General features: G+C 43.0%; 1 protein-coding gene across 1 annotated transcript in view; it reads right to left on the bottom strand.

Annotated features, from left to right (window-relative positions):
* Positions 1–23,784, bottom strand: part of LOC120540243 (metabotropic glutamate receptor 7) — a 477,153-nt gene that overhangs the window by 272,025 nt on the left and 181,344 nt on the right. The window contains exon 2 of the mRNA XM_039770817.1: positions 18,427–18,643. Within this exon, the coding sequence (XP_039626751.1) occupies positions 18,427–18,643 (217 nt within the window). The remainder of the gene's footprint in view (positions 1–18,426; positions 18,644–23,784) is intronic.

The following is a 23,784-nucleotide window of genomic DNA, read 5'->3' as shown; positions in this document are numbered from 1 at the left end:
GGTTACCTGTGTCATTCAGAATTGACTGCTTATGGTTTACAAACCCTTAAATAATCTGACTCCATCTCATATATCGGAGTGTCTGACGTCTTATATTCCAAATTGTACCTTTAGATCTTCAAATTTGGGTTAGGGTTAGGGTGCCTGCTTAGAATTCCAAGAGCTAAACTTAAAAGAAGTGGTGAGGCGGGCAGGCGGGCAGGCAGCCTTCTGCTGTTATGCACCTCAAATCTGGAATAGCTGACCAATAGGAATTCACCAGGCTGATACGGTGGAGCACTTTAAAAAACTGCTAAAAACACATTACTTTAACATGGCTTTCCCATAACTTCATTTTAATTTAATCCTGATGCTCTGCATATTCAATTAACTATCATTACTATTCATGGTGGCTCCAAAATCCATACTAACCCCTACTCTCTCTTCTGTTCTTTTTATGGTTTTCTATGGTGGAGATCAGCGCCACCACCACCCGATCAAAGCACCGTGATGTCCCTACATTGATGGATTAAAGGCCAGAAGTCCACATGACCGTCATCATCAAGTCCTTCCATGAGAAGCCTGAATACCATGAGGACTGATTGAGGTCACTGATGTTAGGTAGAATGCCTAGAGGGTGCTGGGTGGTCTTGTGGCCTCGGTACCCCTGCAGATTTTATTTTTGGAGTTTTGTTTTTTCTGTCCTCCCTGGCCATCGGACCTTACTCTTATTCTGTGTTAATTAGTATTCTCTTGTTTTAATTCATATTTATTTGGTCCTTTTTTCTCTTCCTTCATCATGTAAAGCACTTTGAGCTCCATTATTTGTATGAAAATGTGCGACAGAAATAAATGTTGTTGTTGTTCTCTCGTTAAACGCGGACAGACAGACAGACGTTGGATTTTATATATATATGCAAGCCTCCAGAGTGTGCCTCTGACTCTGGACAGTTAAATTTGACAGAGAAGTACTGAATGTAACATAGTTGGTAGCATCTTTTGCCTTTACTTCTATAGAATGGAGGAAGACAAGACTCACAAAGCCACTTCGGGCCTGATTATCAGATCACCGTTCCTTTTGTTCCATTCCTTATATAAGAACAAAGAGAAGCAGAAGTCAGAGTTCATTCAGGACCCTGTCCGATTCGAGACAAGCTCTCATGCATAGCCAGTTTTATTTTGTAGCCTGGATATATTGGTGTGATATCCTGGCACCTATGGTTCAGACGTTTGTGATTTTTATTTTTCATGTTTTCTTTGTTGTTTTTCAAATCCCACCTTGTTCTTTATTCCTCTTTTTTTAAACAGGGCATTCCTTTGTGATACCTCAGCTCTCCCTTCTGTTTTCTTGCAGTATATCATACCATTTGCTAAGGCTACTTAATCCTGAGCAGGATCACACGGTTCTTACAATATACACAGTATATATATATATATATATATATATGTGTGTGTGTGTGTATGTGTGTTTGCTGTAAATACTACGTTTCTCTGACGTATGCCGTATCCTCCTTTGTTTCACGTTGGGACTCGTTTGTTTCCATTGACATCGATCATCCATTCCGTTTATGAAGTTACCTTTCAATTTAGCAAGTGTGTTGAACGGCAATGCGGAACCATTGTGGTACGAGCCCCTAGAGAGTAAGAAATCGAACGGCACAGCTGTCGGCACGAATCCGGTGTACATCTGAAAGTTGCAACATAAAGCTGGCAGCAAGTTTTTGGATAAACCCCAGAATTCAGTACACTGCGGCGGGCCACATCTCTTTCTTCTGCAATTGAATCTGACATTTCAATCAATCAGTCAAAACCGTTATTCATCTAGATGAGTCAACTGAGAACAAATTCTCATTTACAATGACAACGGGGCACTGGGCTCACATTACTGCAGTAAGCAATAAAGAAAACATGATAAACGAATAGAGACACATGACCAAACATAAAACATATCAGCATAAAACTCGACCGGGCTGTCAGCAAGCAATGAGGGACACTTCGAACTGAAGGCATTCCACTCATTTCCAGTTGTTACTCCTAAAGCCTCGGGACTGTCCCACAGGGGAAGATGGCAACTGGCAAAAAATATCTGAAGTCTCCTGGCATAATTCAGTCAAACCAGCAACCATGTAACAGAGCACCTTTAATAACGCATACCCAGATATCCCAATAGATCCATAGGAGGGATCCTACACAATATGGAGACAGTGTTTTACTATGGCAGAGGGTATACGAATGGATCGAGAAATGTTATTCACGAAGAAGAGGGATGGCCATCCTCGTCTACTACCGACAACAACATCAAGCACATCCAAAGCATGATTCTGAGAAATCGATGAGGGATTTCAGACCCTGGTACACCGTTAGCTCATAAAAAGCAGATCACTGCTCACTGCTCCTCTTTTGGTGCAAACAGCCATATTCACTCCTAGAAAACAACAAGAGAGACAAACTGATCCAGGTTGAGTGTCCGCCACTGTGAGTGTAGGCCCACCATGTTTCGACACGTGTGCCAGGAGAGCTGCATAGCCAACCCAAAGTAAACGATCATAATAGGGAGGATAATTGTTGACTTAACCGTGGAATCCTTAAAATGGGGTCCCTCTGTGGAGGTCAGGTTGCTAGACTAACTGAGTCGGTAAGGGTGTGAACTGCAGCCTCCAGCTCGGAGGATGGGATGGAAGCGGAGAAGATTAGGTTAGATTAGGTTAAATTAGATTACACTTCAATCGTATGCAAGGGGAAATACTCATTTTACAGAGCTGGAGGTGGCAGAGTTTAAAATGGGTGTGACGAAGATGGACAGGATTAGAAATGAGGACATTAGAGGGTCTCAGCTCAGGTTGGACGGATTAGAGACAAAGTCAGAGAGGCGAGATTGCATTGGTTTGGACATCTGCAGAGGAGAGATGCTGGGTATAATGAGAGAAGGGAACTAAGAATAGAGCTGCCAGGGAAGAGAAAAAGAGGAAGAGAAAGGCCTAAGAGAAGGTTTATGGATGTGATGAGAGAGGACATGAAGGTGGTGGATGTAACAGAGCAAGATAAGGAAATGGAAAAAGATGATCTGCTGTGGTGACCCCTAACAGGAGCAGCCGAAAGAAAAAGAAGACATAAGTTCAGAAAAATTGACATATAATAAAAATAATTTAATAAAAACAAACAGCAACCCTCCCCAAACACACACAAGAACATCTGGCTCGGATAATGGAGAGATGCTGCTGTCAATAACTGGCTCCTAAGTGGGCAGGAGGTGCTGCCTGCTCCAGTTGTGCCAACGCATCATATTTAACAGAGGTGTTATTGTAGCAGCTCACTTCAACAGCCATGGACACTGTGAGAAGGACTTTAAAGTTACAGTGCTTATGGGCATCTTCAGAAAACAGCAAGAGAGAGAAGAATAGCAAATCAGACTCATGCTGAACACTGAACTGAAACTGAAACACATCACAACATGGTGTAAATAGAGACATGGGTCTTATGGCCAGATATGAGGATTGTTTGCATCTCTCGGACTGACACAGACAAACCGACTGCAGATCCACATTGTGTGGAAAAACTCATTAAAAACTTCAAAAGACTCCACACACTAGGCAGCAATAGTCCTCATATGGTAATCCAATTGGGGTGCTTGGGACTTGGAGTCCAGAGGTGCAGTGATTGTCTGTTGCTATTATGGCTGATTACTGGAGAGAAGAAATGCCTTGTGAGAATAAATATCCTTTTATTTTATCACATCAACGTGTGCTGTATTACTGTGTCTTGGGGTTCAGTGGTGCCCCCCTGTGGTCACAGTGCCTAAACTTCACAGGGGACACATTTAAAAGATTATTGAGCTGTATAAGGGTGTCACACATGTGTGCATGGGAGGCAGCTAAGGGGCTCAGATGAGGGTAATTAAACAGCACAGCTAGGGGGTGAGGGTGCACTAACCCTTTCTCTCTTTCCTCTACAGACCAGTTAGGGGAAATTACCCCTGGCCCTGATGACATCACTTCCAGTTCCGGCCCCAATGACATCACTCATGGTCCCGGCCACGATGACATCACTTCCAGTTCCGGCTCCAATGACATCACTCATGGTCCCGGCCACGATGACATCACTTTTGGTCCCAGTCCTGATGACATCGTTTCCCGTTCCAATCCTAGCGATGTCACTCATGGTCCCGGCCTCGACGACATCACTTCTGGTCACAGCCCTGATGATGTCACTTCCAGTTCCAGGTTCAATGACTTAACTTCTGGACCCGGCCCCAATGACATCACTTCCAGCTCTGGCCCCGATGACCTCATTTCCGGTTCAGACTCTGCTGACCTCACTTCCCGCCATTTTGTTTCATCCAAGTCAGTTCTGTTTCTGGACTCGAATCTGTATACAACTTGTATCTAATGGACCACTGCCTCAAACCTTTTCTGTGCCATTTGTCTGGTAATTTGACAGTGGAAACTGCTGAATTTACAAAAGCTAGAATCAAAAGCTTGGGAGAGGTTGGGACCCACTGGTCTAGACGTAGGCAGCCTATCATATCGTCACGCTCATCTTCTGACGTCTCTCAGGTTCGCAGCTCAAGATAAGCTAATGCTCAGGTCTGCGATGGCAGCAGCTATCTCTTCAGTTTAATTTAAAAAGCCATTCTAATATTATGCATAACAAGGCAGACGCCAAATCTTAATATTAATAATTAATATTATAATGATTAATAACATTACAAACATTAATAATTGATTTAAAAAAAAGGAGTTGGGTAAAGAGAGGGAGAGACCTTACCGGCTTTGAGAACAAACAGACAGGGAAGTGCCAGTGGCCTGACAGGAGTTTTCAATCCTCCTCCATGTGTTCAGTGCAAATATGATTAAAGGGTGGGCTCGGGTGTAGGGCAGTCGAAGGCACAGGGGACAGGGGAGCCACATATTGCATTTGGCAATAATTTCAAATCACACATTTAAACACACAACCAGATTGTACAAGCAGTAGGCCTGAATGGTTAACAGCACGTTAGACAGTGGATTAGCAGAATTCATTTGTCATCACTTTCAGCACAGCATATACAGAAGGGACTTTTTCCAAATCCCTGTCACCCTGACCTGGATAAGCGTGTTGAAAAATGATTGTATGGGAGGATAATTTCCATATTTTCTCTTTTCTAATTAATGATACACAATTTAAAATTTAAATATCCTTTTTTTTTAATCTGATTTGTGTCACATGATGACTCAGTAATATGGGCAAATTATAATGCAAAGATATGCTAATCCGAGAGTGCCAAACTCCTGCCTTTCGGCCTGTACTGTTTCTTGATATTCCCTCGTCACACAGACCGCTGTGGAATGAAGCGACTTAATGAATCATTTGCTTCTTGTTCATTCGTTAGCATGTTTATCCATCCATTCATTTCTCAGTCTGCTTGAAGGATTTGTAGGGTCACAAGGACCATAGGCTATAGTGGCAGCGTCAGACAACAGGCAGGAGCCACCCACACATGGCCCACATTTACCCGTGTGCTCATATTCACTCATATGAGACCAGTGGTCCAACACTCACTTCCCTGGGATATGGGCAGAGAACTTAGAGTATAAAACACAAGAGACATGGAGAACATGCAGATGTCACACCAGCCACTAAGCCACATGTGTAGCTGTGAGGCGGCAGCACCAACCACAGTGGCCACCATGTCAGCCCTGGAGTTTTCTGTTGGCAATAATACAGCTGGTTTCTTTCTGGAAGGTTGCTTGTTCAAATCCCTTTACTGCCAGAAGGCCCTTAATCTGAAAATTGCTCCGGGGGCATTGTACAATGGGTGACCCTGTGCTCTGACCCCCTAAAGGTCATGCAAAAATATAATTTCCCCTCAGGGATTAATATAGTATAGCAAATCAAAAAAAAAAAAAAACATTTTGTGAAGGCTAGGGGGTGTCAGTGAGCCTCAAACCCCAATCACAAACACTGTCCCGGGTTCAAATAAAGGGGTGTTTATTACAAATACCCCATCCATCCATCCATTTTCTAACCCGCTGAATCCAAATACAGGGTCACGGGGGTCTGCTGGAGCCAATCCCAGCCAACATAGGGCACAAGGCAGGAACCAATCCTGGGCAGGGTGCCAACCCACCGTAGGACACACACAAACACACCCACACACCAAGCACACACTAGGGCCAATTTAGAATCGCCAATCCACCTAACCTGCATGTCTTTGGATTGTGGGAGGAAACTGGAGTACCCAGAGGAAACCTTACAAATACCTTGTATAACAATTGAACAAGTGTTTATTCTTCCTTCTCTCTCCATCACCCTGCTGCTCCTTCAGTTGAGTGCTGCCTTCTTTCCTCCCAGCACCAAGTCACCTGGACAAGGCAGTGCAATGAAGTACTTTCAGGTCATACGGAAGTCCCAAATAGTAGGAAGTATAACTCCCTGCAGTGCCCTCTTGTGGTACCTGTGGACCCCAGCAGGGTTGTGCTACCAGACTACAACTCCCAGCATTTCCATGCTAGTGTCCAAACAGGCATTGACATCCAGGTCTGCTGCCATCTAGCTTTCAGGGGGAATAAACAGCCCTTAGAGACAATTCTTCGCTGACTTTCCAGGCTAGAGAAGGTAATATAAGTTCATCAAGTTCATCTGCTTGTGTCTTCACTTCTGTGTAAGGAATCTCATTCTCGCTTGGCCAGGATGTTCGTCCATCCACCCTACTGGAGTCTCCCATCTGGATAAGAAACCTTTATGGCACTTACAATATATACACTATATATATATATATATATATAAACGTCTACGCATGGAAGTGTGTCTGTCTGTCTGGCCAGGAAGTGCGAGGCTACAGAAATGAAGCTCAGAAAGCCCTAACCTAACAAGTCGAAAGGAGAAAGAAGGACAAGGCTACAGCATTTGTCACCAAAGTGAGACCCCTGATGAAAGACAATCGAGAGAGAAACTCACTTAGCCACTGACAGACAAGGGGGGCGAGCACATCTGTAAAACAAAATCACCGACTCTGCATTTCATTTTTTTTTCTGCCGATTTCAAGTTTCTAGGAGCCTGGGCTTTTCCCAGCACAGACTTACTCAGCTAGTATATTTCGCCCCCTGCTTGCTTTGCTCGCCAACTCCCCCGGCCTGCGCTATGCGCCAGCCTCTTTGCGTCACTGCCGCTCGCGTTGTGAAGAGGGGGCCTGAACGCACCCCAAGTAGATGCGGTCGCTCCTCCGACACCCCCTCTTAAACGGTGATATAATGAAAAACAAATCCATTTTTTTTTTTACCTCCTCTTAGCTCGATCAGCTGCTGGATTGCTGCTGCCACCGCCGTGCCATGTGATCTGCATCTCTCATGGCACTTCGAACATTTAAAAGCCTGTAAAGCAGCTGTCCTACTCTTTGTCTTTTATTTCCGGCCCCGGGCATGGTGAAATCTTTTGGCACAAAGTCTCATCTTGCGGGACGTGAGTTCTTGATATTTTTTAGTTTATAATTTAAGAACGGAATAAGAATCTGGAAATCTAACAACATCACATTAAAGTTTGATAAATTCTGAAAAGAAGGATACCAAACATATATATGGAGGTTTTAAAATAAGCCCGATTTAAAGTGTGACTGAAAACGTGACATAAAAATGTGGCACAAAATCGTTGCACTTTTAGGCTTAGGACTTTATATATAGAGAGTTGATATATATTGTGGAGCCGACCCGGACACAGACAGGCGGACATGTTGTTAATCACCACCACACGTATTTATTTACAATTTAAAGTCACTCAGACTCAGTCCCGTGCACAAATACCCCAACACACAGTCCTGGCCACACAAATGCCTCCTCTTCGGGCCGCCTCCACACCTCTCTCGTGCCTCGTCCTTCTTCCACCCGACTCCAGCCCTGAATGAAGGGAGACGGCCCCTTTTATAACAGCCCCGGATGAGCTCCAGGTGTTTCCGACACTCCCCCGTTGGCCAAGCCCCAGCATGGCGGAAGTGCCGGCTGTTCTCCCGGCAGCTCTTCCGTGTGTCCTTTTAATTCTTCCCCCCAGCACTTCCTGGTGTGGCGGAAGTGCAGAGGTAACAGGTCCCCAAGGCATTGGGGTGCCTCCTGGCGGTGACCACGGGCCCCTACAGGGTGGGGCTTTCATGCCCTCAACCCGTGGCCCCCAAAGCAACCAGGATGGCAGCCCCCACGTGATCCAGGGTGGGAGTAGACCCACATCCGGTCGCTCACGGCATCTCTGACAATATATCAATATATATATATATATATATATATATATATATATATATATATATATATAGTGGAAGAGAAGGTCTGTGATACGGTTTGCATATTTGCAGCTGGAGATCCACAAAGGGAGAAAATGAATCAGGTATCATAAAGTAGTTTTTATTCCTGAGCTTTCAGCCCCTACCAGGGGTCTTCATCAGAGGATAACGCTTAGGCTTACAAGAATCAAAGGCAATATATAGCAACAATTACATGTAAGGGGGGGCTAAGTCAGTGTGTTCAGGAGGGTGGGTATTGCTTGTAAAGTTTTATTTATTATGAACATGTTCTTCTTAAGTTTCCAATTGCTGGGTTTATGTCCAAGTGTCTGTTGATGGCGTTCTCATTTGATAGTCAAGATTCAGCCAGCTCTCTGGCACTTTTAGTGCTGGCCTTAAATCTTACTTGTACGTTGTCCCAGTTAAATGTATGTCCTGTTGATTTAGTATGCGTATAGATCAGTGATCGTGAGTCTTTTCTTCTGATGACGTTGTGATGTTCATATATACGTGTTGCGATTCTTTTTGATCTTTGTCCTCTGTATACCGCTGGGCATGAACTGCATGGAATGCTATAAACTGCTTTTCGTGTTTCTGCTGTCGATCTCTTGTTTTTAGCGTTAAAGAGGACTGTGCGCAGATTGTTCGAGGGATTGTGTGCTATTCTGATGCTTGACTAGGCCAGGATGCGTGCTGCACCTTCTGACACCTTGAGGTGATAAGGGAGTGAGTGCCAAGTGGGGTCGGGGTTCTGATTCATGTCAATTATTTGCTGAGTTTTTTGGCGTCTTCTGTGTAAGCTTAGATTAATGAATGTTTTAGGGTATCCGTTTGAAATGAAAAGACGGAAGAGATTGCGTCTTTCATTACTTTTTGTCTCCTTCGTATTACAATGGGCGTGGACTCTTCTGAATAGAGTTTTAACACAGATCCGTTTATGAGGTAGTGGGTGGTTGCTGGAGAAGTGTAATATCTTGTCTGCATAGCATTCCTTATACATACATACACATATACATATATATGTGTATATATATATATATATATTGTGGTAGAATAAATCGTCACAAATACAAAAATAAAGTTTTGGGGACCGTCCCCATATATTGTCGTCCAGACAATAAGAGAAAAATGAAGTGATTCAAAGTCTTGAAAGTACAATGAACGATTTTACTGATACAAAATGGCAGTTATATAGTAGAACAAGACATGTTTAAGCCCAGCGCTCACTGAGTGTCGGTTCAGTCCCCACCCGACCATCAGAAATGGCCTGAAGCTCCACCCCTTGATTCTCAACCTCTCCTTTGGTTTGCAGGTTGCGTTTGGCTCCTCCTACCAGTGTGTGATGCTTTTTAATATCAGTCATGGTACACTCATCAGAAGGATGGGGGACAGACAGACAGACAGACAAACAGACAGCTAGCTAGGGTGACGGCCCCTTTTATAACAGCCCCGGATGAGCTCCAGGTGTTTCCGACACTCCCCCGTTGGCCACGCCCCAGCATGGCGGAAGTGCCGGCTGTTCTCCCGGCAGCTCTTCCGTGTGTCCTTTTAATTCTTCCCCCCAGCACTTCCTGGTGTGGCGGAAGTGCAGAGGTAACAGGTCCCCAAGGCATTGGGGTGCCTCCTGGCGGTGACCACGGGCCCCTACAGGGTGGGGCTTTCATGCCTCAACCCGTGGCCCCCAAAGCAACCAGGATGGCAGCCCCCACGTGATCCAGGGTGGGAGTAGACCCACATCCGGTCGCTCACGGCATCTCTGACATATATATATATATATATATATATATATATATAGTGGAAGAGAAGGTCTGTGATACGGTTTGCATATTTGCAGCTGGAGATCCACAAAGGAGAAAATGAATCAGGTATCATAAAGTAGTTTTTATTCCTGAGCTTTCAGCCCCTACCAGGGGTCTTCATCAGAGGATAACGCTTAGGCTTACAAGAATCAAAGGCAATATATAGCAACAATTACATGTAAGGGGGGGCTAAGTCAGTGTGTTCAGGAGGGTGGGTATTGCTTGTAAAGTTTTATTTATTATGAACATGTTCTTCTTAAGTTTCCAATTGCTGGGTTTATGTCCAAGTGTCTGTTGATGGCGTTCTCATTTGATAGTCAAGATTCAGCCAGCTCTCTGGCACTTTTAGTGCTGGCCTTTAATCTTACTTGTACGTTGTCCCAGTTAAATGTATGTCCTGTTGATTTAGTATGCGTATAGATCAGTGATCGTGAGTCTTTTCTTCTGATGACGTTGTGATGTTCATATATACGTGTTGCGATTCTTTTTGATCTTTGTCCTCTGTATACCGCTGGGCATGAACTGCATGGAATGCTATAAACTGCTTTTCGTGTTTCTGCTGTCGATCTCTTGTTTTTAGCGTTAAAGAGGACCGTGCGCAGATTGTTCGAGGGATTGTGTGCTATTCTGATGCTTGACTAGGCCAGGATGCGTGCTGCACCTTCTGACACCTTGAGGTGATAAGGGAGTGAGTGCCAAGTGGGGTCGGGGTTCTGATTCATGTCAATTATTTGCTGAGTTTTTTGGCGTCTTCTGTGTAAGCTTAGATTAATGAATGTTTTAGGGTATCCGTTTGAAATGAAAAGACGGAAGAGATTGCGTCTTTCATTACTTTTTGTCTCCTTCGTATTACAATGGGCGTGGACTCTTCTGAATAGAGTTTTAACACAGATCCGTTTATGAGGTAGTGGGTGGTTGCTGGAGAAGTGTAATATCTTGTCTGCATAGCATTCCTTATACATACATACACATATACATATATATGTGTATATATATATATATATTGTGGTAGAATAAATCGTCACAAATACAAAAATAAAGTTTTGGGGACCGTCCCCATATATTGTCGTCCAGACAATAAGAGAAAAATGAAGTGATTCAAAGTCTTGAAAGTACAATGAACGATTTTACTGATACAAAATGGCAGTTATATAGTAGAACAAGACATGTTTAAGCCCAGCGCTCACTGAGTGTCGGTTCAGTCCCCACCCGACCATCAGAAATGGCCTGAAGCTCCACCCCTTGATTCTCAACCTCTCCTTTGGTTTGCAGGTTGCGTTTGGCTCCTCCTACCAGTGTGTGATGCTTTTTAATATCAGTCATGGTACACTCATCAGAAGGATGGGGGACAGACAGACAGACAGACAAACAGACAGCTAGCTAGGGTGACGGCCCCTTTTATAACAGCCCCGGATGAGCTCCAGGTGTTTCCGACACTCCCCCGTTGGCCACGCCCCAGCATGGCGGAAGTGCCGGCTGTTCTCCCGGCAGCTCTCCGGGTGTCCTTCTAATTCTTCCCCCCAGCACTTCCTGGTGTGACAGGAAATGGTTGGCATAGGGTGACGTTACAGCAGGAACCAGAAACAACGTCATTCTAATGAGTGAGGTGGTTTGTGGGTGCCGGAAGTGATGTCATCAAGGTTGGCTGGAAGTGACATCAATGCGGCCATTTTGGAACCCGGAGGTTGCGGGATTATTTTTCTTCTTGTTTTCTGTTGATGAAAGAGAGTTCAGGTAAGCACCACGTGACAGCCCTTTATCTCGCAATGTTTTACTCACCTTTAGGCTCTTTGAATGCCTCCTAATCGCACATGTGTGACTATATATATATGTATATATATATATATATATATATATATATATATATATATATATACAGTTGAACCTCGATTCACGACCATAATTCGTTCCAAAACTCTGGTCGTAAACAGATTAGGTCGTGACCCGAAGCAATTTCCCCCATAGGATTGTATGTAAATAGAATGAATCCGTTCCAGACCGTACGAACTGTATGTAAATATATATTTTTTTTTAGTTAACAAATATAGTTAATTATACCATAGGATGCACAGCGTAATAGTAAACTAATATGTAAAAACATTGAATAACAGAGAAAACTAACACTGCAAGAGTTCACGCTATAGCGATAAGAACTGCTCGCTAAAAACACTTTTTTTTAACGAGTTTTAAGCACAAGGAAAAATTGAACATTTGAAAAATCCATAATTTAATAAACCACCAAGAAAAGTAACATTGCAACAATGCACGCTACGAACCGATCGCAAGAAACAGAAATGAAAACACAAACAAGCCCAGTGCATTCTTTAACTGCCTTCCTACCTTATGCGTCCAGCTCTCTCTCTCGTATATGGGTGTGTGTGTGTGTGTGTATCTCTCTCGCACGCCTGTATGTGTGTGTCACGCTCTCTCTCGCTGCACAGGGAAAGACTGAACACGTGCAAACCAAAAGGGAAACTGGCTTGTTCGTATACCGAGTGTGTGGTCGTGAACAGATGCAAAAGTTTGCCGAACTTTTTGGTCGTATTTGTATGTGAACCGAGGTTCCACTATATATATATATATATATATATATATATATATATATATATATATATATATATGCAGTATGTGTGTGTGTGTGTGTGTGAGAGAGAGAGAGAGGTGTCTGTCAGTAACTACTTCTACTCTTTTACTACCAGGACAGGACTGATCCAGCTAGAGACTTATGATATCATTTCCTCTGTCCCTGGTGTTGAACCTCCTCCAATATGGCCACTCTGCTATTATTTTGTCCTTCTATAGGAGCCTTATGGCTGTGAGGAATTGTCAAACCTCTCTCTTGGTTTGTACTTCCCTCCCTTATATCCATCCTTCCTCATTTCCTCCTTCTGACCATGTTAGGGGGGGATCTGCAGTCCCAGACAGGGCGCCACTCCATCCATGACACTAGAGAAAACGTAACTTTGATTTTGGCTGAGGCTTGTGTCATAGGTCAGCCAAGCAGTACCCAGTTGGATAATCAGGGTAGTGTGAGGCTACAGCATACGTCATGCAGGCACACAGTTGGCGCAGAAGCATTGCCTTCTGACTTGTTTAGGTAAAGAATGGATTAATATCAGTAGGTATGGCTGTCATGTAGAAAACTGACATAGCATGATAAAGAGATGGCGTCAGCTATTACAGAACCAGCCATCATTGATCTCACTATAAGATATTTGACTTTAACTGTCTTCTCTTGCTGAATAATAGGTCAGGTAATAGAAAACCTCTGTCTGTGTCTATTGAGGAAAAGCTGATAAATCAAGAGGATGGCATGATCACAAATCAAGTGAAACTCGGGCTGCCATCCACTCGCCTTTTTTCTAAGAAAGACTAGAAGACTCTGCCCTGTAATGGGCTGACCTTCCATCTTTAAGCCCAGCGCTCACTGAGTGTCGGTTCAGTCCCCACCCGACCATCAGAATTGGCCTGAAGCTCCACCCCTTGACTCTCAACCACTCCTTTGGTTTGCAGGTTGCGTCTGGCCCCTCCTACCAGTGTGTGATGCTTTTTAATATCAGTCATGGTACACTCATCAGAAGGATGGGGACAGACAGACAGATAGACAGACAGACAGCTAGCTAGACAGACAGAAAGAAAGATAGATAGATAGATAGATAGATAGATAGATAGATAGATAGATAGATAGATGACTATATAATAATAATAGATAGATAGGAAAGGGACTATATAATAATAGATAGATAGATAGATAGATAGATAGATAGATAGATAGATAGATAGATAGAATTGTTTAAAAATCTCTTTATGCAGGGTGAAAGCCAGAATCCACCACAGGCTATGCCGATGTATTAAAAGGCTCAAAATTTCCATGAACATTCCACTTCCAGGCCATTGTTATTTCATTTTAAAATTACTTCAAATACACACCTTTGCTTGTTAATGACCAGATTAACAAGAGACACATACGTCACAGTTTTGCACGCTTACGACAACAAGGGGAATAAAAGCAGAGTGGAAAAATGTTTCTTGTGGAGAAAACTGCAAAGAATTTTGACCTCAGAGAGGAGCCACAGCAGATTGTCTAATGCCAGAATTAATTCAATGAAATGGCTGTTATCATCTTAATTACATATTTAAACAAGACATCTAACTTTCCACCATTTCTTCACACAAGCTAGTTTCTGTCTTTTTCTATTCTTTGCAGTAGTTTGTTATGCCGGACTACAGAGACATGGCGACACCCACTCCTCCTCCGGCCCCACCATTCCATCTGCTGCAGCTGTTTGCTGAATTCATTATTATATTTAGGGATTAAAAGTGTAAAATTAGGAAATGCTTGTGTCATCTGCAATGGACCCAGCAGAAAAAGAAAAGAAAAAGCCCAGTTGGTCCTCCAATCTATCTATCTATCTATCTATCTATCTATCTATCTATCTATCTATCTATCTATCTATCTATCTATCTAATTTTTCCTTATATCTCTCTCTGTCCATTTCTTATATAGTTCCTTACAGGCCTCTCTATCTGTCTGCCTATTAACATAGATAGATAGACAGGTGTAGATCCATGTACAGAACTATTGTGTATTATCAATAGATGATGATGATGATGATGATGATGATGAAGAAGACAGATGCACAGTGATGTGTAAAACATTGTATAATAGATTAAGAAGAAGAAGAAAATAGATGGACAGATAGAGAGACATGTAAGAAACTATTAAATAGACATACAGAAACATGTACAGAATTCAGATGAAGATGGATGAAGTAGAAGTTTGCTGGACACACATGTAAGGATCTATCACAGATTGATAGACATTGTAAGAAACTATCTGTTCATCTATCTTCTTCTTCCCTTCTTTCTATCTATTATATAGTTCCTTATATTTCTGTATGTCTATCCATCTTTTTTTTAATCTATCCAATATAGTTTATTAAATATCTATCTATCTATTATATAGTGACTTTCTATCTATTTATCTATCATTTGTATGTATCTATTTTATATATTACCTTTCACATCTATCTACTTTTTTTTAACTAATAGCACACAACTTCTGTTGTATTGTTCTTGTACATCTTGAAGACATCGTTCAAAAATTTCACCGTGTGGGATGGAAAAAGTCTGTGCAGTCTTCAGCCGACGACTTTATCAAAAGCTACCTGGAGTCAGGAGTCAGCAGACCTGAAGTCCAACCAATGAAACGAGATTGGAGGTGTGGCTTACAGATACTTTGACCAGTAACAACATTTTGAGTTGCCTCAAAGGAAAGAAAACTTGGAAGATGTGCGTTGAACAATTATTGATTTGCATAAAGTTGGGAAAGGTTACAAAGTCATTTCAAAGAGTTTAGACATTCCTCATGAATACGATCTGCAGACTGTATTTTAGTTCCCTTTAGTGAGGGCCAATGCCGTGTATTTGCACTGGAGGATGTTTTTTCACTTGTTCATCAGTTTATATCTTCTCCAGTGAAGTGGCTGACAGGACAGGATTATCTCAATCAAGCTTCACTCCATCGTGCCCACTGTGCTGGAAGCCATTAACCGTCCAGCTGGGCACATTTTTTTATGGTGCGGGTTCACTAACATTTAACAGAACTTATTTTTGCCAACATAAAAAAGACAATTTGCTTTGATGTCCGCTTCTCCTAACATAATCAGAGCAATTGCCTGCACTCGTATTGCACTAAGGCCATTGAAGGAGAATGAGGCTGCTTTTGCTAACCGTGAGCAGTGACATTCCAGTTGTGATGCCAAGATGAAGCTGACATACGTCACATCTTCATGGCCTGGGTCAACCTGTGATTCATTCATTTTGAAGGCCAACTAGCTTTAACAGCCCCTAATCGTTGTATGAGCAGTTGTGTCATTATATGTGCCAGGTAAGAGTGGATACCCGCTCAGACGCTGGCATCTTACGCATTTTCCAGACCATCCAGAAGACAAAGGAGAGGCGCTATAATGGCACACATGATCTTGAGCCGCACATAATCTTGCAGACTCCGTTGCTCTTGAACGCAGGTACCGGGGTCTACCAGCCAATGAACAGCTGCAGCCTGGTGACTAAATACGAGCCAGGTTGATTAGCATCGAGGCACGTTCACGAATGCACATTTACCAGGTGACTGTGAAAGGGTACAGTGCACAAAAACGTGCATATGGAAGGTTTTATAGATCCGATTTTTTTTTTTGCCGTTATGCATTTTTACTGTTTCGTTTGGTTTTTTTTTTGTGACGTGCCCATATTTTCACGCTTAAATCCACGCAAAGTTTTATAAATGAGGCCCCAGGGCCGGAACTGTTTGTTCATCACTTTCTCTTTTACCTTGAATCTTCCCAAGGACAATCACAGACATAAATGTCCAGGGAAGCATCAGACACTGTTAATTTGTTTTTTTTTTTAAGTTTATGGTTTATTACTTCTGTAGAGTTAACTTGTTTAAATGGGGGTCTTTGATTTTGCATTTTACTTAAGCCTGTCTAATTACGGTTTTACGGTTTTGATGACAATGATGTAATGGACGCTCCAATAAAATGTTGCCGCTCTCCGTGTTTTCTCGGTATGCTCGATGAGATCGCGCTCGTCTGCGGATTTGTGACCCTCGGCCCCTGTCCGGCCCCCTTCGCCCAGCAGCTCCTCACATCCATATTCAAAGGAGATTAGTGGCCTGTGATTGAGATTTGGTGCTTTGCCACATCAAAGTCAAAAGCAGAAAATAATCCAATTAGCATCTCCAATTATGCAGCTTGTTCTGCCCTTCAGCGCCCATGAGTGTCTTGGTAATTCGCTCTAATTTGGGGCCGTCCTGCACGGTAATTTTTGTTTTCATAGAGAGGGTGGCAAAAAAGTCTTTTTAAGTTTAATCAAAAGAAAAAATGAAAACAATAAATAAATAATGCAAACAATATTGAATAGCTTGCTGTCAACCATGCCTTACTGCTTGTGGCCTGTAGGGGGCGTAACAGATTCCCCCAACCTCAGACACAACTGCACGAACAACAGCTCCAGGTTCAAAAGACTTAGTTTTACACCAAATTAAATTTAAATTAGCACCATCACAATTCCTTCCTTTCATGTCCGCACCACTCAGGTGAGCCTTGTCCTCCTCTTCTCCCACCTCCGACTCCATGAGCAAAGTGACACGGCTACTTTCTTCCCACACAGGTGCCATGACACTGCACTTCCAGGTCATGCCCCTCATGATAGCAACAAGGATTCTGGACAGCTCCCTCTGGTGGCACCCCCATGGTACCGAGCAGCAGGACTACAATTCCCAAAATGCCCTGCAGGTTTGTGCACATAAGCGATCCAGTAAAGGGACCTAGCAAATTTCATACAGTCCTGACAGGCAGTCTCCTCCAAAAGTATTTGCCCCCTCCTTGATTTTTATTCATTCATGACACTTGACTGTTTCCGATCTCCAAACAAATGCATTTTAATACAAAAGACAACCCGAGCACACACAATACACAGTTTTCAGATGAAGAGAAAAATAAGTTCACCAGCATCTAAATCGCCCATGTGAAAAAGCAATTGCCCCCTTAGTGACTCAATCAACTATTGAACCAACTTAAAATTATAATGGGCTAAATCAGACTAGATGCACCCAATCTTGATGGCGTCCGGCTTTACCAAATCTAAACATCACTTCAACAGAGACTAAAAGGTCTCGTACAAATTGCATACCACAACTCAATCAACAGAGAATCTACTGTAGAAACCCCAGAAAGAAAGTTACTGAGATATATCAGCTGTGAATGGGCTATAGACTAATCTCCAAAAACATCTCACAATGGAGAAAACTCAGGAGAGCCGTAAATCTGACCAGGAATGGCCGGCCTTGCAAAATGACTCCAAGAGCGCATAGAAAACTCATGTGGGAAGTTATAGAAGAACCCAGATGAACATCTAAGGAACTCTCTCGCCTCAGTTAATGTTAACGTTCATAGTTCCACCATTAGAAAGACGCTGGGCAGAAATGGTATTCATGGGAGAACTTCAAGGCAAAAATCACCGCTAAACAAGAGGAGCACAAAGGCTCATCTAACAATCTTGATTACCCCCAAAACTTCAGGGATAACGTTCTGTGGACTGATGGATCAATTGTGGAACCTTCTGGAAGACATGGGTCCCGTCACATCAAGCATAAAGCTAACACAGATTTCCACAGGTAGCACAGCTACTTTAAAAATAATGTTCAATGTTATGACAGCCCGTAACCTTATGATATTTACCATACAATCAACTAAATGTAAGGAAACTACCGATAATCTCTTCAAAAAAGGAGGATGAAGCCATCAGTTTAGAAAAGGAGACACATTTTCTGGAAAGTTCTTGCAGTGTATAAATGCAGCGGTCACGTGTCAACTTAGTTCAACGGAATTTCGGCTAACATACCTGCTTCTCGTGAAATCTGCATGAAGGCTTCGACTCCCTTCTCCCCGTAGCTTCCTTCCGAGGCGATAGTCGAGACGTAATTCCACCCCATGCGTTTCACAATGTCCACCATAGCTTGGGCTTGGAAGGAATCCGGGGGAACAACTCGAGAGAAGAAATCGTATCGACGGTCGTCACTCAGCTCTGGAGCCGTCGAAGCGTAGCTGATCTGTGGGATCTGTTAGGAGAAATCAGATTTGCGTCACTAAATCAGTTTAATCATCGTGTACTTATATTTACATTTACAGAAGACTTGCTGGGTATATTGGGAGAAGGGTGCTAAGGATAGAGCTGCCAGGTAAGAGGACAAGAGGAAGGCCTAAGAGAAGGTTTATGGAAGTGGTGAGAAAGGACATGCAGGTATTGGGTGTGACAGAGCAAGATGACGAGGACAGGAAGATATGGAAGAAGATGATCCGCTGTGGCAACCCCTAATGGGAGCAGCCAATAGAAGAAGATGTTTCTTTGGACAGGATTAGAAATGAGGACATTAGAGGGTCAGCTCAAGTTGGACGGTTTGGAGACAAAGTCAGAGAGGCGAGATGGCGTTGGTTTGGACATGTGCAGAGGAGGGATAAGGGGTATAATGAGATAAGGGTGCTAAGGATAGAGGTGCCAGGGAAGAGGAAAAGAGGAAGGCCTAAGAGAAGGTTTATAGAAGTGGTGAGCGAGGACATGCTGGTGATGGGTGTGACAGAGCAAGGTGACGAGGACAGGAAGATATGGAATAAGATGATCTGCTGTGGCAACCTCTAATGGGAGCAGCCTAAAGAAGAAGAAGTTTCTTGGGGCAGGATTAGAAATGAGGACATTAGAGGGTCAGCTCAAGCTGGACGGTTTGGAGACAAAGTCATAGAGGTGAGATTGCGTTGGTTTGGACATGTGCAGAGGAGATATGCTGGGTATATTGGAAGAATTATGCTAAGGATAGAGCTGCCAGGGAAGAGGAAAAGAGAAAGGCCTAAGAGAATGTTTATGGAAGTGGTGAGCGAGGACATGCTGGTGATGGGTGTGACAGAGCAAGGTGACGAGGACAGGAAGTTATGGAATAAGATGATCTGCTGTGGCAACCTCTAATGGGAGCAGCCGAAAGAAGAAGATGTTTCTTGGGACAGGATTAGAAATGAGGACATTAGAGGGTCAGCTAATGGGAGCAGCCGAAAGAAGAAGACTAAAATGAATCTATGAGAAAGTCACGTTAAAATAATGGCAGCACAGGAGTAGGCTTAGGGTCAACTTTGGAGACGTTCTTGAGCAGCCTAGCCAGAGACTAGACTTCCAGCTGGAGAGACCTGTAACTTGATGTCCGCTGATGGTTTCCATCCAGCCTAACAAAGCAGGATAGCAAAGAACGGCAGAGAATCGTCAAGTGCAGGTGTGTGACAAGCTTGTAATGTCAAACCCAAGAGGACTCCATGCTGGGAATTGCTCCCAAAGTTGCTTCAACTAAACTAAAGAAGAACGTTTGAATATTTCTGTCAGTGAGACACTTCTAGTGTTGATTTTTTTACAAACATTTGCAAAAAAATAAAATAAAATAAAATTCTAAAATCCTGTGTTGGCTTTGTCATTCTGGTTTATTATTGAGTGTCGCTCAAGAAAAAGAAAGAATGAATTCAAACGATTTTAGCTCAAGGCCGCAGGAAACGAGAATGAGAATAAAAGGTGAAGGGGGACTGAAGACGATGTGAAGGCACAGCAGGCAGACCCAGACGTAGGGTGACGACACACAGAACGAAGACACTTGAAATGTCTCTAATATAAAAAAATAAAGCACAGAAACATTTTGAGGAAACGTCTTAACTGTACAACAATACAGGGTTTGGGTCCCGTACTGAACAATTTGATAATGGATGGCCTTGGAGGCTCACTTATTCCACACTAGGGAAATTCATCATTTCGTTCGGAGCAGAACCAGATAAAATTACCAAAACATATTTGTCACGTGATGCTTACCTTGACTCTGAGCCATTGAGCCTTCTGGGAAGACCTGACCTGACGCAGGACATGGCCAGCACTTTAGAAAAATCAATAACGGCACGCAGGCTGCCGCATCTTCTGAAGAGGCCTACTCACAAGAGTTTGGGTGGGTTTTACCTCAAGGCGGAAGACGATGGGCTGGTGTGATGTGAAGAACTCTATTGATCTGTGGAGTTCATATAGGGGGGCTGGTGGGCTTGTCCACCCACTCGTATTGAAAGCTGATAGGAGAAAGCAGGGCAAAGGCACTAGTCGTGACACCACAATTTAAACTTTGCTGAATTGTGTGGGCCGCAGCACAGTACTAACTCTGATTGAACAAATTATGAACTTATCTATTTATTTATTTCCAGACGTATGTATGTAAGGCGATGCTATTAACCAGCAGGAGCAGATCCTGCTCCTTGGATTTACTGAAAGCTTTGCGCTGGTTTTTCAATAATATGGCAGATGGCAAGAACCGGTAATTGATGTAGCTGTTGTGCACAGCCCCTAAAAAACTATTCATCCCCTCGGAGGTCTTCGCAGTGGGTTGCATTTGGGTTCTTCATCAGGAAATGTAAAGAATTACACATAGGAAGTTAAAATGTTAAGCTTGAATACACAATGGGCGGTCGGAAAATTAAGAATGCACCTTATGAGAAGGATTTAGGAGTCGTAGTGGACTCTGGAAGTTATCGACTGCCAGACAGTGTTGAGAAGCCATTAAGAAGGCTAACAGAATGTCAGGTTATATAGCGCCTTGATGTGTGGTGAGTACAAGTCACAGGAGGTTCTGCTCAGGCTTTATAACACACTGGTGAGGCCTCGTCTGGAGTTCTGGGTGCAGTTTTGGTCTCCAAAAAGGACATAACAGCACTGGAGAAGGTTCAGAGAAGAGCAACGAGGCTGATTCAGGGCTACAGGGGTTGAGTTTTGAGGAAAGATTAAAAGAGCTGAGCCTTCACAGTTTAAGGAGAAGAAGATGAAGAGGAGACCTGACTGAAGTGTTTAAAATGATGAAGGAAATTAGTGCAGTGGATCGAGATGGTGACTTTAAAATGAGTTCATCAAGAACACACGGACACAGTTGGAAACTTGTGAAGGGGAAAATTTGCACAAATATTAGGAAGTTTTTCTTTACACAAAGAACGATAGACACTTGGAATAAGCGACCAAGTAGTGTGGTAGACCACAGGTGTCAAACTCCAGGCCTGGAGGGCCGCAGTGGCTGCAGGTTTTCATTTCAGGTGTGTCTCGCCCAATTACCTCTTCAACTTCCCGCGTGCCCACCAATACATTAAAAACTGGCCATTCGTTCGGAGCCGTGGACCCGCTATATCACAGGAGCCACCCCAAAGGGAGCCAAGACACCACAGTCCTTCTTCTTCGTTATAAAGTTAGTGCACCAACATACGTAACAACCCCAATTCCAATGAAGATGGGACAGTATGGGAAATGGTGATCAAAACCTTAAAGAAGACATTTGTGAATTGACTCTGTATTCACACACAAACAGTACAAAGACGGAGCCCATCATAGATAGATAGTGTAGTTGGCAGGATTAGATAGATAGATAGATAGATAGATAGATAGATAGATAGATAGATAGATAGATAGTGTAGTTGGCAGGATTAGATAGATAGATAGATAGATAGATAGATAGATAGATAGATAGATAGATAGATAGATAGATAGATAGATAGATAGATAGATAGATAGATAGATAGTGTAGTTGGCAGGATTAGATAGATAGATAGATAGATAGATAGATAGATAGATAGATAGATAGATAGATAGATAGATAGATATTCATTTATAGTATAGTAGGCAGGATTAGATAGATAGATAGATAGATAGATAGATAGATAGATAGATAGATAGATAGATAGATAGATAGATAGATAGATAGATAGATAATTTATTAATCCCAAGGGGAAATTCATGTTTTATGTTATCAGCTTCATTGCTCTTGGAAGATACTGCATGTGCTTATTCGGATATTGATGCCTGCAACACGTTCCAAAAGAAGTCAGGACAAGGAGTGTTTAGTGACAAGTTGAAATACCCAAACGATATGAAACAGGAGAGGGACTCGTGTTCTAATATATGGGCGCCTCCAAAAAAACAGCATGACCCTATCTGTAAGTCCTTCAACAGCAAGGATGGGTTGAGGCTCACTAACTGGTGGCTTGGTGGAAACAAGAACACCTGTAAGTCACGGAATATCCAGTTAAAAGTTTGTCTTCTTACTGTAAATACATAGTTAGACCAGAACAGCACGGGATCATCCCCAGTGGACAGCAAAGCTGAAAAAGACCTAGGTGGTCCTCCAAAATTCTGACTGACAAAATGGTCCTTGAGAACCACAATCCTAGAAGATGCTATGGTGATGATGATGATGATTATTATTATCATTATTATATTGCAAAAACTGGATCAACGTCCAAAAAATTTTGGACTTGACTGTAGTCTCAGTCTGCTGCGGGGGCACAGCTCGGGGGGCACACCGCAATGGTGCTAAACCCGAAAGTTTGTCTTCTTACTGTAAATACGTAGTTAGACCAGATCAGCATGGGATCATCCCCAGTGGACAGCACACTGCAAAAGGCACAGGTGGTCTTCCATAACTTTGACTTCGACAAAGTGGTCCTCGGTTTGAGAACTACAATCCTAGAAGATGCTATGATGATGAAGATGATGATGATGATTATTTAGCCAGACATCCATGAAGTGTACAAGAAGGTTTGAGAACTGCTTTGTAGTGATTAATACAATTCAGGGTCTTGAGTGGTGGGGTTGCCAGATCTCACCCCAGCAGTATTAGAAGAAAGGCGGCTCCTGCTCAGGGTCCACTCATCTACACAGCACCAGTTAAACCAGCACACGCATCTTTGAGAAGTGAGAGGAAGTTCCCCCCCTACACGTAAACCCCAGATGATGACCCATCATTGGGTCTGTGAGGCTGACCACCGTGCCACCTCCAATTTTTAAAATGCAATTTTCCTTTTCTGTGCTATAAATATTTCAAAGTGGAATGGCACCCCCTGTCGCCTGGTGGGAATGGTAAGGAGAGCGATAGGAATTGAAAAGTGCCGATTATTCTGTAATAAAATGAATGTCCCGAGCACAGATGATCTTTGAGGCTGATTGAGCACACGGTGAGGGCAGCAACGGGACTCATAAAATAAAAGTCAGACTGTGTGCCTGTGATGCCTACGAGACGGCGACCAGCAAAGATGAGTGTGACTGTGACCTTACTGCGACGCCACCGCCAATGCGGGAACCCGTGAAACAGTGTTTGTCTGAGTACACCTCCTGAGAAGCTCAACTCGGCACCGTTAGCAGAATAAATGGGAG

The sequence above is a fragment of the Polypterus senegalus genome, chromosome 12 (assembly GCF_016835505.1).
Source record: "Polypterus senegalus isolate Bchr_013 chromosome 12, ASM1683550v1, whole genome shotgun sequence".
In the NCBI taxonomy this organism is placed as follows: domain Eukaryota; kingdom Metazoa; phylum Chordata; class Cladistia; order Polypteriformes; family Polypteridae; genus Polypterus; species Polypterus senegalus.
This window is presented reverse-complemented; position numbering and strand designations above follow the sequence as displayed.